We start from the raw sequence: 16,492 nt of genomic DNA, 5'->3' as shown, positions 1-16,492 counted from the left end.
ATTATGTGTGTGCATTTATAACATTTGTCATTAATACGTACTACGTAATAATTACAAATGTTAGTAAAAAGTTCAAAGCATATGTTTTATGTTACTACAAACGAGTTACGATCCGAAACAACTATTTATTAGCTTACATTTCATTGTTATGAAAATTATTCTACAGGAAGATCAATAATAGCAAAAAATCCATTAATTTATCGTTGTACATATGTAAATAAAATACAAACGTGTCTTTTGTAAGTATGCAAGAAAAGTGCATAATAGAAAGCTCTTAAACAACACAGTTGAAATATACACCTCTTGTTACTCTATTCATGAAATAATTTATTTCTCATACAGCTGCATAATGTATAATATACGAATGGTGATAAAAATAATACAAATATTCCACATAGTAATTTAGAGAAGCTAATCAAAGTTCAGTTAAGTTTATTCTTCGTAAATCTTATTTTGCATTTTTGTAGAATAAAACAAAAGGTGTATATGGCATTTATCAGTTTTAAGTATCAAAAAATTATATAAAGAAATTGGTTCTCTAGTTATATGTTCTTCGTTCGTTTCGTGAATCGTAAACAATATTTAATATTCGTGTATAACTTGTGTGTAAATATTTTCATTTATGATTACGTATAAAATTATGAATTTTTATTAGATAGGAATTACTAATATAATAGTGATTGAGCGAATCTTAGTGTAATAGTGTTACTTAATTGATCGACGACATCGTATTTTTCAAAAAGGAAGAAATTAAAAGTTTTATTAATAGGTCACGTTTTCATGACATTTTAAGCTATTTTTGTATAAATCAAAGCAAAAAAAACAGTGTAATATATATATATATATACATATACAGCATACGATACCCATTTTATTGTCGAAATCATACTGGAATGTATAAGCATGGAAGAAACTAAATTGTATCGTAAGTGTCTTGTCCCAATGCAAAATATCCGCGGATTTATCTTTACGCTACAATCACGTTAAACACTGTACTATCTTTAGCAAAAAGTATATTAATGATATTACAAATTATTAAGAAAGTATCCTACTTAATTAACATTTTTTATTAGTATTGAATGCGTAAACAGTAATACTGTTACACTTATATATAAGTTTTTATACCATTTCCCTCTAAAGAAATTGTTAAATCGCTATTACAAAATCTCTTTTGTATTAACTGGTATTGATAATTATTGATTATTAGCCGGGAACCTACAGCACATTGAACCGCGAACTACCGATTTGCCAATCACACACGATAATTCCTAAACAATAATCAACAGAAAAACTAATCGTGCCCAACGCAGTTCAACTTCGGTGATGTAACAAGAACCGGTGCTTTCTGCGCGAAAAACACTGCTAACACAAATTGATAACGAAACGCCCTCATTCTCGCACGAATAGAAAATAATGTATTGCAAAAATTAGAAACATTAGAACAGAATAATAAATAAATGGGCGCCGATAGATAATATTCACTTCGTTTCATGTAATTTTAATTCATCATTGAATTCAACTTACATTTCTTGAACAGATTTTGAATCGAGATTAACGTAAATACCGTGGTGCAACATTAATATCAGATTGTAGGTACTCGGACTATTTACAATAATATTAAAATACATTTAATACTTCTTGTGATGTGTTTCAGCGTTATTTCCAAAACGCTGTAGAGCAATCTGATTAAAAACAAAAGAGAGAGAGAGCAAGAGAAGCATACTTTGAATCTATACTCACCATAGATTGGATGGTTTTGAGAATAAGCATAAGCTCTTAAAGTGTTGACTTCTCTAGTCACTTGGGGCGTAATTACGAATGAGATTCCTGTCCTTTATTTTTATAATTAACGAAAATATTCTTATAATATCTTTTATACATACCCCTGTAAATACCCCAGTAAAACCCAGAACAGAGAGAGAAAGAATAAGCGCTGTTCACCGCGTGTACGAAGAGTTCAGATCATTAATATCCTAATATTATGCAATCTTAACACATCATTGATGATTTTTACATATAATAATATCGCTAATACGCTCTTCGCAGCAGAACTGACTGTACAACAATACCTGTAGCTCCACGGCCAGCTCAGCTGTAGCGTGAGTCAATTTTCGAATCTCTTCCCCTCTCCCTCTCCCTATTTACTCTCTTTTTTCATAAGCTCAGTAGATTCTACTATGAAAATCCACGCGAGAACTCGTGTTATCGTATAACACTTTTAGTGTGCTGTCGATGGCGGCACAGGAGGATCATCATTCGAGTTCTAGAAAAAAATCATTCAGTATAAAATTAGCAAATTAATACTGAAAAAAAGTAGGAACTCACGGGTCCGTTATCTCGATCTTTAGCATTGTTACTCCTGATTTGACGAAGCGAGTTCGGTCTAAGGGCGTACATAATGAAACCGAATGCGACAATCAAGCAGACCGTGAGAAAATCCGTGGACGACTGATCATCACGTGGGTCCTGGACTGAAAAGTAGATTGTAGATAAAAATGAACATAAATTAAACAATCATTACCGAAAAACTGTGACACATACGTCGTGATAGATTAAAGCATTCGGTGTCCGAACAGTAACTCTGGCTCTCCCGCAGCTGAAACAACAGAAAACCAATAGAACCAACAAAATTATTTAGAGTTGCGATTCGATTTATCGCTGACAAAGGAACATTTGCAAGGCCACTAATTGCAACATTTTTAGGTCAAGCCGAAAGTCAGAAAATGAGGTAATCAGACGGAACAACTTGAACGAAGTTTTGTCTTCGTAAATTTTAACGTATCTACTAATTTGTAATTCATATGTGAACAGTACTGAGCACACAATATACATTATACTAATACAATGTTAAAATTTATCGTCTACCGCGATATTATATCGCTGTCATAAAACGTAGCTTCCTTAACAGACGTGTACAACGTCATCAGTAAACAGTCTGCAATACTTCTCCTTACGAGGCCAATAATTTTCATAAGTAATTAGAACACATCCAGTAACAGTAAAAAAATTCCGTCAATTACTTTGAGTATTTCCAGCAACATTGGGCAAATTTGCAATGTTCATTGCCTACGAAAATCTCGGTCAGTGACACTTACAATATTCAGCAGACGTTGCACGGCGAATTGGTGGGACCATATGCATTCGCAGAGATCAAATGCTTTGTCGGCCATCGTTGCAGGCAAATTTCCTTTCGCTCGTGGGTTCTACGTCTGAAGACGAAATAACAATCGCAATGTAGCGTGCTACGTTAGGAGAAAATAAACACTGTTACGAGCCACGATAACGGTCGAATTTTATTTCGTAATTACGAATGAACGTAAAAATATAATGGTCAAGTAATGTGCAGTTGCGAATACTCAACGTAATTGTACATAATTGGACAGAAACGATATACTACAGTGCTAGATCTTGCTATGATTACTGCGTGACCTTATTTAAGGATACGTTGAATATTGTCGGAAAATAAAATATGAACATTGTTGTTTTATTGTATTACTCTGTGCACGTTTGCAGGGATTAGTTTATATAGATGTCTGTGAAACTGTTATACCATTTCTAAGTATAATAGTTAACGTTACAACTTAACGTTTACAGTTACTCAATATTTTCCGCTCAGTTATCGCAATCTACTTGTAAAGTGCATCGTGGCACTTCCTCTTTTCGCATCTCGCTGGCAATGTCAGGCCACTTACATCTGACAGCTTTGCGTCAATCTGGAATATACAATCCTACCGAAATATTTCATTTCAATTTACTGACACTTGCCAAAACCACTGTTATCTATTTTCAATTTTTATACTAGTCTAAAAATGGCTCTGTGTAATAGCTCATTCCAAATTCAAAAGGATGCTTTAAAATTGAGTATCTAATATCGTTCAAAATGGGGTAGTAGACGACGTTTAGTCCCATAGAAAGTATTTATATTCAATATGCACGACCGAATCTTGGAATTTAGAATGCAATAGAAGTCGGAAGAGATACTGAAGAGAACATTAATCGACAACCATATTGCATGAAAATGGAAAAAAATTGTAGAATTATGATCGAATGGGAATTAAGAATTTACGATGCTTCTACTTAGTTGACATTGCCGCCAGATGAAAAAATAACATTCTAAACAGACAACGATCGTAGAACGAATAACAATTGAAGAAAAATATTTTTACGTACCTTGGTCAATACAGTAGGGGCAGGAAGAAGAAACAAGGAAGGATAGTTACCTTTTTGACACGATAGTGTTTGACACTGCGGGAGAATATAAAGGCCTGCAATGTATTTACATTCGACACGAGCCAGCCATTGCGCTTGTCGCCCCGTATCTTGATATTGCAGTCGAAGAGGCAAACTGAGCTTCCATTGGTGCGCAGACGACCAATTATCGAGCACCGAATCGTTGCACAAATGCATAATGCGCAATGTTTCAAAACTTGTAACGTTTCTTTTTAAACCGAAGGTAAAGAAAACGTGGCGCGTAAATGATAATGATTAATTGATAAGGGAAATTATTATTGTATGGGGAGATGTTTATTTATTTGGATTCTGATACGATATTTAATCAGATCTACCATAAAGTAAAGGATGTATCTATCGTCCTATGGAAGCTTGTTCTAGAGATCTGAAGTACCGACTCGTAAAAATTGGTTATGTTGCGCCCTCTGCATTTTGAAACGGCATCTTTAGGAACTTGCGAAACTAAAATCCTTGTATTTTTTTATTTGTATGTTATATACATCGCGACCCTATTTTTTAAAACAATGAAACGTTATATTTGAGTAACAAAAACGATAAGAGAAATTATATAGATAAATTTTATTCTAGAAAGTTCAATGAACGCCAGCTTCTAATAACATTACTCCAGTTCTAAGTTCTGAATCTGAAACACAAGAATTAGTGAATATTAGTAAATCTTACACTATAGTACATTATTATAGAAAAGTCAGAATACCTCTTGAACTTTTTGCATTTCCTGTGTTAATAAATTATCCAATATTTCTTGAAATCTTTGTCTCAATTTAACGTTTTCGATATTAGCTATTTCGAGCTCTTGTTGCTGCCTTCTCTGCCGTAATTCGGCTAGCTCTGCATGCAATGTTGCGAGACGCGTTTGTAAAGTATCTGAAACATTTCCCCCCCAAAATTATGTTTGTAATCGAAGTACATAATGATTCCTTAACAGATTTTGTAGAATACCTTTTGACGAAGAGGCGGGTGGTGATTCCATTTCCGGAATAATGTATTCTGAATGGAATTGTTCAAGTTTGGGTACTTTTGTCGGTGTTGTATCTGCTGATTTTTCTCCTTCTATCTCAATATTATTATCATTCTGGAACATTTCCTTACTGAACTCCGTAACAAGATTACTATTCGTATTTGTATTAATGTTAGATCTTTCTGAATATGTAGCATGCATGGAATTCGAATCCGATACTCTGCTATCCGCAGAAAGTCGGCTATTTTCATCCAATTCCATGACGTTTATATTTGCTTCTTCATCATCGTCCTCACTATCGCTCACGGGTTCCCCAAATATATCATGTTCCGCTAAATTCAAATGTGATAAAGATGTTTCATAGGAATTCCATAAAATAAGTTTATATTACATTTGTAATACTCACCAACATCAAGACTTTGAGAAGTGTTACCATTCATGCCCTCCCTTTTAGTTTTCACTGTACCAGATGATGACACTTTGCTCGGTTTTGACTGATCCTCATCTTCACATATTACCTCCCATTTAACATTCACAGCATCATTATCTACCCTCAACAAACGTTTTACTTCTTTCTCAATTTCAGGGGCTTCTACATATTTCTTCTTCAAGGTTTTCCTAAATCTTCTGCGTCTCACATTTTTTGTGGGAGGTGTTATACCATGTGGCCATAAAAACTTTTTATCTACTTTGTTTGGATCTTTTTTCTTCTGTCTTACTGGAGATTCTTCATCTGTTGTAGTATGATCATCCTCCTCTTTGCAAATCAGCAACTATAAACAATCAATATTTTATGTAGTTAAAAATTTTGAAATTACTTGAATAAGATTCTTATACCTGACATATATCAGCAGTTTTGTAGAAGCTTTTATTATCAATGGTCTTCAAGGATTCCACAATTGTTGGCAAATCCACAACCTACGGTTTTAATGTTTTATTAGATAATATAAATAAGTAACTGGTCAATTAAACTATTATAAAATTACCTTAGTATGAAGTAGCCAATGGTCAAACCTAACCTCTCCATAACGCATATCACTTTCCAATTTTATGCTCAGTCTATCTTTCAAAGGTAAACCACTACGCAAAATTTCTCTTAAAACTCGTGCTGGCTCCTAAAAACATCAATAGATTTCTAAAAATAGCTATCATTCTAGATAAACAAAATTTCATAACCTAACCTAGTTTCAATTATCATGGGCAATCGTTAAAAACAATTAAATTACCGGTGGTAAACGTAAAATAAATTGGCTTTCCAATTCCACTTGAGGCTCACTGCGATTTTTGTAATCAGGATTCGGATGACGGTTCATGTTTCCTCGAAACTGCGTCTGCTGATAATGCAACGCAATCAACCTTTCACTATCAATAGATTGTATTGGACTGTATGTATTCCCAAGCTTCTAACACGCTACTTAATTCTTATTCAAACAGTGTAATAAACGCACTTATAAAATATTAAGTAGAATGTAATACAATAGCAATACTCCTGATAAGTTAGTAAACACACTGATAAACTGACTCCACTGAATTGAGCGTAATATGATATAGATTAGAATCGAATCATCCCAAGCAAATAACAGCTGGCAATTGAATACCAGTGGAGCTGCGTCTACTCATTATTGTATAAACAAAAAATTCAATTGCCTCAATTCACAATATTAATGAAAAGAAAAAATGGAAGAAAAAAAGTGATTGATAGTGACATCACTCATGACGTAATAACGAGCCAATATATGTACAGCACGTTCAATCCAATGTATAGATAGCGTGTCATTTCGATCTCGCTTTAGTTCTGCTTTGAACACCGCAGCGTTTCGGCTCTATGTCGATTCAAAATCCTTCGGTCTGAATAATCGCGCCGCATCTTATGTAAAACCTGGCCTTCTCTAACACTTTAACATCTCTACTTTTTGATCGAGTGCGGCGTAACATGTGAAGGCACACATGGGCATCAATATCAATAAGTTCCGGTAAATAAGCTCGCAACCATGGTTTTCTCGAACTAATAATCGACACAATTCAAACTGTGCCAAGATCGCTCTCTAAAGCCACGCTACAAGCAAATTTAATCTTCATCTCTTCTTCCTCCTGCATAGCCGAGAATACGTGCACATTGCGCACTTGCATCGATAATCTCAACTCATCAGTCCATCGTTCATGCGGAAATTCCTGAAATCGTTCAGCATTTTCGCGACCGATTTCAGGACCCGCAGAATTCGTCTAAATTCCGATAGTTTTCATTCCCTAGACTCTTTAACGATCGATCGAGCAATTAGTTTGATTGAGTCGCGTTAAATGTGCATAATTGTTTCATTGCCGCAGCGAAAACAGAATCCGCTGAATGCGAACGGTTTTCCCTATCGCCGAATCAATGTTTGTCGCTTGTCGCATCGATAAGAGGAAATACACCTGCTGCGTGGTTATACGTCGAATATTCTTCTGAATAACTTAGCAGGTCCATATGTTTATAGTTAAGGTATAACAGCAAGTGATCAATGGAACGTTAGACTTCGCGCTCGCGCCCTAGTGCTCCCGAGGCCCGTGTAAAGCTCGCTTTCTCGCCTCGAATGTTTTCGCGATTCTATCAGTGAAAGAAAGACGGATTTGGGAGGTGTGTCGGATCCAGGGATATTGGGATCGTGTATAATGATGAAGTTGACAATTATTTCCTCAGTCGTGTTTTAATATCTGTCCCTTAGTCGCGATTAGTCGTCGTGATAGGCAAAGTATCGACTGCTCGGTTGTCCCGAAATTAGGTAAGTTGTGGACGCTTTATGTAACGTATCCTTCTTATCTCGTTTAGCGGCAAATTGTTCCCTCGTTAGTAGAGGATTATCGTTTCGAGCTAGTTTGAATTAAGTGTCGAACGAGTTGCCTCGGTTTTCCCTTTACTTCAGTTTTAGTTGCTTCTCCTTTTTCATTCATATATTTTTTGTTTCACCGAGAGGTATAACGTGGTTTTTGTTGTTTATGCAGAGAGCAGTACGTGTATATATTTAAATGTCATTACATAGCACTTCACAATGACATGCATTATATGTTTTGGGTCTGCTATAACTGTATATCATTCTTCTGATTACAGTAATTAATAGTGAGTAATATGTGTATTAATTTCTTGACTTGTGTTATGTATGTCCCTTGTGTAATGGTTGGAATCCATTCAAAATCTGAAACTTAGTTGTAATTCTTTGTGCTTGTTTAATGAGAGTTTGTGTTGCTTATGGATTAGTTGTGTTTATTATGGCTATGAAACTTATGCTATTTTAATATTCGATAGATCCATAATGAGTTCCCAACCCATTGTGGTGCCAGGTGGTGACCACCGATCTCAGTCAGATGCTCATTCTGTGCCTGTTGGGAGCACTTCTGACTCATTTAAAACCATGACACCGCCAAATGTTAGCAGATCACTCAGTAATCGTAAGTAAAATTTATGTTATATGACTTGTATATGGTTGTTCTTGCATTTTCAAAGAGAATTTACTATTTAAGGGAAATTTGGTGATTATTTATGTAACATAATAGAATTGTCAAAAGTTTAATAATTTCTACTGTGTTCATTCGTAGCTGATCAGATGATTATCGGATCAGTGAATAGTTTTTATGTATATATTTATCATCCGTGAAATAATAATTTATTAATTATTGACCACAGTACTGATAGCATAAACAATTGTTATTTAAAGGTATTAGTGACAGTGGATGTGGTACATTACCCAGTAAGCTAGGTAGGCTTATTAATATGGATTGTGTGTATACAGTAGTAAGCCTCGGTATTAGAATCATGGAAATCAATAAGTAGATATGTGTAATATACATATGTATAACACTATGTTTTCAGATTATACATATTATTAGTATTTCTCATTTTAACTACTTTGGTGTGTCATCTTGCATTGTTGAATACTTTATAACATTTATGGCATATAAATCAGTGACATTATTGTTCAACTCTTCATTAATATCATTACATTAAGTACGACAATAAATTGTATTGTAAACAAGTTTAATATTGGATTAACATAATACATCCATGCTGTTAGCACATTCTTCACTTACTAGTATATTGTAATGTACTATATAACATGTACATTTACTCATAAATTTATTCAAAAAGCATTTCGCGTAAATTAGAACATTTTTCTTTTGTACAGAATTGTAAAGATGACCAATGCATGTAGATGTGGCATATTTAGTGCATGCCTTAATGTTTACAAGGTACATTTTTTTGTACTTGCTTTGTTGCCTTTGAAGTATGCATGTAGATAGTTTTTGGAATCAATAGGATTCAAAAACCCAATAGTACAATATATTATTCTTTTCTAGTGCATGTCACCTTCATAGTACAATTGTATATTTTTTGTGCTATAAAATATATAGGGTGTTTACTTCTTGATGTAAACATTTTTTTGCTTTTGCAATCAATGATATCCAATTGAATTACAGAGCTGTATTAAATGACTATGTGTTATTGCAAATTCTATCTTTGAAAATTATTAATGTTAATAGCAGTTCACAATTAGTGTTGTTAAAAAAAATGTATACCTTAGAATGTAATATGGTGTAATTTGATTTTAGTATCTTCATTGTATTAGTTAATTGTTGAATAGTTTATAGCCAACAAGTGCAAAGAGTTTGTAATTTTTAAAGTTAGACATGTACATTCAAAAGATATAATTTTGTGAATTATTGTAAAGATATTGATAAATAGTACCTGTAACTGAAAATAAACTAAATATATAGAACCTGTGGATCAGCAACTTCGACGAAGCAGTGTTCAAGTACAAACTCCAACATTACATAAACTTCCATCAACAGAGTCCCTATCAACAAGTGTAAATTTAACAACTGCTGCACCTCCACTATCTCCAGGTATAAAAAAGTTACATTAATATAATAATGGGCAATTATACAAAATTTGCCAGGTGCTTTTTAATATTTTTGTGTTAATTAATAATCCTCTTTAATTGTTGAAGTAGTAGTTAATTAGCCATAAGGAATTTGCATCCTCTTATTTCCTGTCTGGCTTACATATTTATCTACATATTATGCATATATTGGAATCTGTAATCTCTATAAGATAATCTTTGTATATTGTATAGTCCTTTTTTTGTTGACAGACTATCAAATATATGTATTAAATAGATCAGTATAAGTATGAACTATAAGTAAAATAATAACTATGTTTAATATTATTTTATGCATTGATTTCTATTCAATTTATGGTTCTGTTATATAGAATTAATATGCTGTACTAAATATAGCTTTTTGATACAGATGTAAAGAAAACTAATGGTGACTAAAGATGCTAACTGCATAATGGATTATGTTAATAAAATTATGTTACATACAGTAATTTTATTTATGAAAAGTACTTCTGCATCTTGATTTAAAAAATTTTATAAATCCTTTAACTGTGTGTTTTTTAATAGAATGATAAGTTTGTTTTATCATACAGATATGATAACTCAATTGAATTTGTCAAGCTTGTTATGCGAATGTCATAAGCTGAATTTCTTTGAAGCTTTTAATTTTAATTAATTGTACATATAAATGCTATCACATTGTTTAAAACTATTAAATCAGATCAATGACAATTTAATTATGTAATTTTTCACATGATAATTCATAATATCATTAATCAGTTTTTAGTCAATATTATCATCCCTATAGCTTAATCACCTGACAGAACACTAATTAATGCAAAAAAAAGCTGGGAAAAGTTTTCTTGTAAGGAAATAACAAATCATGAAAAAACAATCTATATTAACTTAGTTCAGAAGCTTTATATAACATATAATATACTATGTCATGAACATAAAAATTTAAAATACACAATGACCTCAATATATAATGCTTTTTTAATAACTTCTTTGATGTATTAACTTCTAAAAATTTCATGCATATAACTGTGTTTATACATAACATTTGATTATTATTCTATTAAGTAATTTGTTTGTTATAGGCCTAACTACAATGGGAGAAGCTATTCAAAAGACAGATAATACATCTGATAAGGTAAATAGCTTTGAGTTATTAATTTATAATAAACTAATAATATATTTTTTTATTTTCTTCTAATTTTCAGTCTTTGGATTCTTGTAAATTAACACGAAAAGAATCATATAAGGCTCAAAGGAAGAATTACCGAATGGAAAAGAAAAGAGTTGCCAATGAACTCCTAAGTTCATTCAAGGATCCAACTGTTATTGTTATGAGTGATTGGCTCAAAGTGCGCGGAACCTTAAAGAGTTGGACAAAATTATGGTGTATCCTGAAACCTGGTTTACTGTTACTCTATAAAAGTCCAAAAACAAAAGTATTGTTTTTTATTATTCATATGTAACATTTTTTTTTTATTGCACTCAATATTACAATCGTGTGATTATTGCAGAGTAATCATTGGGTGGGAACAGTTTTACTTAATACATGCCAAGTAATAGAACGTCCAAGCAAAAAGGATGGATTTTGTTTTAAACTATTTCATCCTTTAGAACAATCGATATGGGCTCCAAGAGGTCCAGAAAAAGAAGCTATTGGTAAATCATAAATTTGTTACATGTACATCAATTAATAATTCAACTTTTTTATGTAAGTCTATTTTTCAGGTGCCGTTGTACAACCTTTGCCAACTTCTTACTTAATATTTAGAGCTCCTTCACAGGCAGCTGGCAAATGCTGGTTAGATGCACTTGAATTGTCTTTACGTTGTTCCTCGCTAATTGTACGTTCAACAAGTGCAATACCACGTGCTCTACCACACGATACTACGACAACTCACGAAACTCAATGGAGTGAAGCAGATTACGAGAAGCATTTTGATGAACACGGTAAGTTTCATAAGATAAGCACTTACATAAGTACACTATTTTCTTTCCTCTATACAAATCACTTAAGAAAAAGAGCAAAGATACATTTAACACTAGTATAATGCATCTATTTCCAATACTTCTTTCTTGTATATATGTACATTTACACACGAGTAATTTTAACAAAATTGGGCTGTGTTTAGAAAAGTATTTAGTTAAGTTTTATTGATAAAAGATACCAATATTAATTGCGTCGTTATTGTCGCTCCTTCCCCGGCATTTGTCACCATTTGCTTTCAATATCCCCAGTATATTTGTCTAATTATACTCCTCGCTCACCTGTGTCACCTCAAAGACGTTTATTATCGTGCCCACAGCCGTTTTTACCTTGTATGACAGATGATTCTAAAAGTGCTTGCCTTTCGCCGACTCCACTGTTGCAACAGTTATACCGTGCAGTTGTATATTGGGATAAACATTATCGTGAGAAATCTCTGATACCTGCTATAGATAGAGAGATTGTTACACTTTCAAGTTCTGTGGGAGCATTAAGCGACGATGTTTGTTCTAATAAATCCCATTTCGAATCCACTACCTCTAAATATGTCCCTTCTTCCAATCGACGCATGACTGTCCCTTCTATACATGTCCTTCAGTACGACACCCCACAAGTAGTAACGCTAGATCCTGTGCACTCCTTACACACAGACCTGGACGACATTAGCCAACCAGAGAATGGAGTAGCAGCTGACGCAGAAATCAGTGCTTCTGAGAGTGAATCTGAGGGATCAGTTAAAGAAGATCAACCTGAAACAATCAATGAAACTCCATATGTGGCGAATGAACATGAGGTTCTTGGTGTGGTAAGACGAATCATCTTCTTAGTTGCAACTATATGATGTACAAAACTTCTATATCAGTTCAATTTTACATATAGGCTGGGGAAGTCGTTACAGAATTACAAGAAGAACAAAAGTCTCTAATATGGTTCCTGATGAAGCAAGTTCGACCAGGCATGGACTTGTCCAAAGTAGTTCTACCGACTTTCATTTTAGAACCTCGTTCATTTTTAGAGAAATTAGCCGATTCCTACTATCACGCAGATTTACTATCTCAGTAAATATAAATATTATCAATTTTTACAGATGTTTATGTACAATTGAAAACATTTAGGCTTTATACTTTACTTTTATAGGGCAGTGGTCGAAGATGACGCGTTTACACGTATGAAAGGAGTAGTTAAGTGGTATCTGTCTGGTTTCTATAAAAAACCTCAGGGTTTAAAAAAGCCTTATAATCCACTCCTGGGGGAAACTTTCCGCTGCTACTGGCAGCACTTCAATGGTTCAAGGACTTTCTATATAGCAGAGCAAGTAAGATACTTCATTGCTTCAAAGATTTAATTATGCTTACTACATATATGTGTAAGTATTTTTTTTTTAAATGCCCTGAACCACTTGTAATACCTTTCTACAGTTATCCCACCATCCACCTATATCAGGATTCTATGTTACAAATCGACAAGATGGATTTACTATTAGTGCTACAATTATTGCTAAATCTAAATTTTATGGTAAGCAAATAGAGCTTAGTTTCGAATTATAAAAGTATCATTTTTATTCTCACGAAACTCTTTTCTGCCAGGAAATTCGACATCTGCAGTTCTGGATGGTGTTGCAATATTGACAATGCTACCCAGAGGAGAAGACTATACAATGACTATACCATATGCTCATTGCAAAGGAATTCTGATGGGTACATTGTCCATGGAACTAGGTGGGAAGGTCCATATAAATTGTGAGAAAACAGGCTACCATACCGAATTAGAATTTAAGCTTAAGCCATTCCTCGGCGGTGCGGAGCAATTAAATCAAGTTGTAGGAGCAATACGACTCGGAAAGGAAACGCTTGCCACTATATCAGGATACTGGGATGGTCAAATTATAATTACAGACAAAAGATCGGGGGTAATAATGATATAAATGCATTTAATGCGATATGTAATGAATCGAATTAATATCCTGCTAATTAATTTTGCAGCAAGAAAGTGTGTTCTTTAATCCAACCCCAGAAATACGTAAAAAGAGATTGAAAAAATACACCGTACCTCTCGAACACCAAGGACCATGGGAGAGTGAGAAATTATGGCTCGACGTTACGCAAGCAATCAATCGAGATGATCAAGTTGCGGCTACAGATGCAAAAACTTTATTAGAGGAAGCTCAAAGAGAGCGTGCTAAAGAACGAAAGCTCAAGGGGCAAGAATGGGTTCCTAAATATTTCGTTCAGGTATTTCAATTAATAACTAATGTTAATTTCAAAATGTTAATGGTATTTTTCATTGTCAATAGGATATTATCACGGGTAACTGGGTCTATCGACATGCAGATGTCCGACCATGGGATCCTAGAAACGATGTTGTGCAATATGAACAAGATTATATAGTGCGTACGAAGACCAGACACAAAACACCAATTATGCGTACTGGTAGTATCGTATCGACTGAACCACAGACTCAGGTATAGGAATGGGAATATTAATCGACGAAGCGCATGTTTGCATTAAATATATACCGATAACATTAAAAATCTTTCATATAATCATTTAACTGCATGTTAGAGTGGTCATTGTGCATGTTCTGCTGTTTCCTTTTTTATATTATTCGATAAAAACTCATAATAAAGTTCGTTTTACGCGACAAAACTTTATGCTCTTACTGATGTTCATTTTTCTTCTTACATTTTTTATAGAGTTAATATTGTATCTATGGTTATACACCTTCTTGCTTTTAACATCTGCAGTAGAGAAGTCGAACACTTCGCGTTCAGGTATATGTCAGCAAAGATTTTACGTTCAATGCATCATAGACTTTGTACATAAAATGCTCCCTCTAAAATATATGATGCAATAATGTCAGTACTATCTTCTAAAATATAATTAGATTATCGTCATTTACTTGCTTTCATGAAACTAACAAAATACTTTAATTTCCTCTACATCGCTTACATATATTATATTTATTGTGTGCATTGCAGGTTCCACTTCTTCAAGCTGAATCCCGTTCATCGCTTTCTGTACTGAAATCTTCAAAAAGACAATTGTCCAGCAATTTACCATTAACAGAAACGGTTCATGATTCTGGAAGTTCGTCAGCAGAGGTACACTCCGATTCTAGTCAGTCTGTAGGTAAAAGGAAGCGTTCTACTGCGAGGTAAGTCTTCTAACACTGCATGCTAATGCAAGGTAAGAGCAGTGAACTCATCAGTAATTACTTCTTTTTAGGATAATAGATGTTATCAAGGATGTAGAGCGCCAAATGTTGGAATATGGAGAGAAGCTGAATCGTATTCAACATATTCTAGAGCAACTCGCTATAAGACAAAGAGGTCAAGGTGATCAGCATCATAGCATAAGTATGTTCAAGAGCTTCATAGACACAGTCGTTGTTATTGTGATTGTTTTTTCTGTACAATACTTTGTAAATATATGGAGCGAAGAACCTAGCGGAGGTTGAACAAAATAAGGTGAGACATCGCAGTGTATATTTTATATGTTATTTATCTTCTCTCTATCCGACTTATCAGCTTTTATCTGAAAAGCCTTAAGAGAAATTCTTAAATGTAAAAGCATCTAATTTATACATCTTTTCGGTGGAGGCAATAAAGCACATTGTTTTCGTAAAGAATTGCTGAAGAATAAAATCTTGAACTCAAAGATTTAAACTTATAATCACAGTTCAATTTGATTCTACTTATAATTTTCGATCTTCAGTTACCGCTTTGTAGTTATAAAATTTGGATATTCGTGTATAGCAATCGGTATAAGATTTTAGTCAGCTTTTAAACGGTCCTCACAATAGCAGTGAATTATACAATGTAAAAGGGATTGAATTTACAATTTCTGTGAGCTTATCATGTACATAATATTTTATGTGATAGAGTGCGGGAAATAATTATATTTATTCAAAGATCCTAATGTTGTAGTCTGTACTGCAATCGCTCAATAGTGAAGTGTAATGATAACATATAAGATCATTGTAAAGACATAGCAGCATATATTATAAATTTAATTATAGTATCCTGAACTATTAAGAAAATCAGAGCTAATTGCAGTTCCAAGTTAAATATAACATAAATTTTACACTGGTTATCCAAGATATAATAATTTTGGTATATTAATAGGTGGTTATCGTTATTGTTATCAATATTTGATGATAAAATAAGGGACAGATATTAACATCGGCTACTTGACAAAAATTTCGTCCAAAATTTTGATAGATAATTAATAGTACGACTTTCGTTTGTGTTACCTACGTAGGCGCTTACGATGCAGAATTTATTGAATGAATTTTTGTGAAAACAAAGTAATGCTTACATGACACTATGTTCTAGTATTCAAGGTATTCGTTTTTGTCAATAATAATGCATTTATTAAAGATAGGCACATTTTGTGTGCCTAATTAAATGGGTGA

At 33.5% G+C, this 16,492-nt stretch overlaps 3 protein-coding genes and 1 long non-coding RNA gene across 13 annotated transcripts; 1 reads left to right on the top strand and 3 right to left on the bottom strand.

Annotated features, from left to right (window-relative positions):
* Positions 1-1,472: 1,472 nt before the first annotated feature.
* Positions 1,473-4,417, bottom strand: LOC143178324 (small integral membrane protein 14). 5 transcript variants are annotated; one of them, XM_076376888.1, is made up of 5 exons: positions 4,221-4,351; positions 3,096-3,209; positions 2,542-2,596; positions 2,326-2,471; positions 1,473-2,263 (listed from the first exon to the last, which is right to left on the bottom strand). In XM_076376888.1, the coding sequence occupies exons 2-5, from the start codon at positions 3,168-3,170 to the stop codon at positions 2,219-2,221; spliced, it is 321 nt and encodes a 106-aa protein (XP_076233003.1). In that variant the 5' UTR covers positions 3,171-3,209; positions 4,221-4,351; the 3' UTR covers positions 1,473-2,218. The 5 variants fall into 5 exon arrangements, 3 of the variants coding, with proteins under 3 accessions (XP_076233003.1, XP_076233002.1, XP_076233004.1); XM_076376887.1 differs by having other exon boundaries at positions 4,171-4,299; XM_076376889.1 differs by lacking the exon at positions 4,221-4,351 and having other exon boundaries at positions 3,096-3,231.
* An 85-nt stretch (positions 4,418-4,502) lies between these two features.
* Positions 4,503-6,767, bottom strand: Taf7 (TATA-box binding protein associated factor 7). Its single transcript, XM_076376886.1, has 7 exons — positions 6,436-6,767; positions 6,196-6,324; positions 6,047-6,127; positions 5,616-5,982; positions 5,191-5,541; positions 4,946-5,115; positions 4,503-4,873 (listed from the first exon to the last, which is right to left on the bottom strand). Exons 1-7 carry the CDS (start codon positions 6,520-6,522, stop codon positions 4,850-4,852), a joined length of 1,209 nt encoding a protein of 402 aa, XP_076233001.1. The 5' UTR covers positions 6,523-6,767; the 3' UTR covers positions 4,503-4,849.
* Positions 6,768-7,023: 256 nt separating this feature from the next.
* On the top strand, positions 7,024-16,489 carry Orp8 (Oxysterol-binding protein-related protein 8). Of its 6 annotated transcripts, XM_076376877.1 has the most exons (18): positions 7,028-7,182; positions 7,684-7,968; positions 8,490-8,632; positions 8,899-8,940; positions 9,956-10,084; positions 11,178-11,230; positions 11,301-11,531; positions 11,607-11,751; positions 11,821-12,042; positions 12,730-12,884; positions 12,959-13,137; positions 13,217-13,394; positions 13,498-13,594; positions 13,666-13,988; positions 14,062-14,310; positions 14,373-14,540; positions 15,057-15,232; positions 15,304-16,489. In XM_076376877.1, exons 3-18 carry the CDS (start codon positions 8,497-8,499, stop codon positions 15,533-15,535), a joined length of 2,715 nt encoding a protein of 904 aa, XP_076232992.1. In that variant the 5' UTR covers positions 7,028-7,182; positions 7,684-7,968; positions 8,490-8,496; the 3' UTR covers positions 15,536-16,489. The 6 variants fall into 6 exon arrangements, with proteins under 6 accessions (XP_076232991.1, XP_076232994.1, XP_076232995.1 ...); XM_076376876.1 differs by lacking the exon at positions 7,684-7,968 and having other exon boundaries at positions 7,024-7,182; XM_076376878.1 differs by lacking the exons at positions 7,028-7,182; positions 7,684-7,968 and adding an exon at positions 8,211-8,303.
* On the bottom strand, positions 11,654-12,800 carry LOC143178326 (uncharacterized). The gene is made up of 3 exons (XR_013001763.1): positions 12,617-12,800; positions 12,409-12,525; positions 11,654-11,745 (listed from the first exon to the last, which is right to left on the bottom strand). It is a non-coding gene; the product is annotated as an uncharacterized LOC143178326 (long non-coding RNA).
* Positions 16,490-16,492: the final 3 nt, after the last annotated feature.

This window comes from Calliopsis andreniformis, chromosome 4 (assembly GCF_051401765.1).
Source record: "Calliopsis andreniformis isolate RMS-2024a chromosome 4, iyCalAndr_principal, whole genome shotgun sequence".
Classification (NCBI taxonomy): Eukaryota; Metazoa; Arthropoda; class Insecta; order Hymenoptera; family Andrenidae; genus Calliopsis; species Calliopsis andreniformis.
Note: the sequence above shows the minus strand (reverse complement) of the source record. Positions and strands in the feature narration are given on the sequence as shown.

Bases quoted from the DNA above. Each gene is read 5' to 3' on its own strand.
- Orp8 (XM_076376876.1), top strand. From the start codon at position 7,157: ATGGGCATCAATATCAATAAGTTCCG. The intron at 12,043-12,729 runs GTAAGTTTCATA...CCTTACACACAG, and splicing joins GAAGCATTTTGATGAACACG to ACCTGGACGACATTAGCCAA. The intron at 13,138-13,216 runs GTAAATATAAAT...TTACTTTTATAG, and splicing joins CACGCAGATTTACTATCTCA to GGCAGTGGTCGAAGATGACG.
- Taf7 (XM_076376886.1), bottom strand. From the start codon at position 6,522: ATGAACCGTCATCCGAATCCTGATTACAAAAATCGCAGTGAGCCTCAA. The intron at 5,983-6,046 runs GTATAAGAATCT...GATTGTTTATAG, and splicing joins AAACTGCTGATATATGTCAG to TTGCTGATTTGCAAAGAGGA. The intron at 5,542-5,615 runs GTGAGTATTACA...ATTTGAATTTAG, and splicing joins TTCTCAAAGTCTTGATGTTG to CGGAACATGATATATTTGGG.
- LOC143178324 (XM_076376888.1), bottom strand. From the start codon at position 3,170: ATGGCCGACAAAGCATTTGATCTCTGCGAATGCATATGGTCCCACCAA. The intron at 2,597-3,095 runs GTAAGTGTCACT...CTGTTGTTTCAG, and splicing joins TGCAACGTCTGCTGAATATT to CTGCGGGAGAGCCAGAGTTA. The intron at 2,264-2,325 runs GTGAGTTCCTAC...ATTTTTTTCTAG, and splicing joins AAGATCGAGATAACGGACCC to AACTCGAATGATGATCCTCC.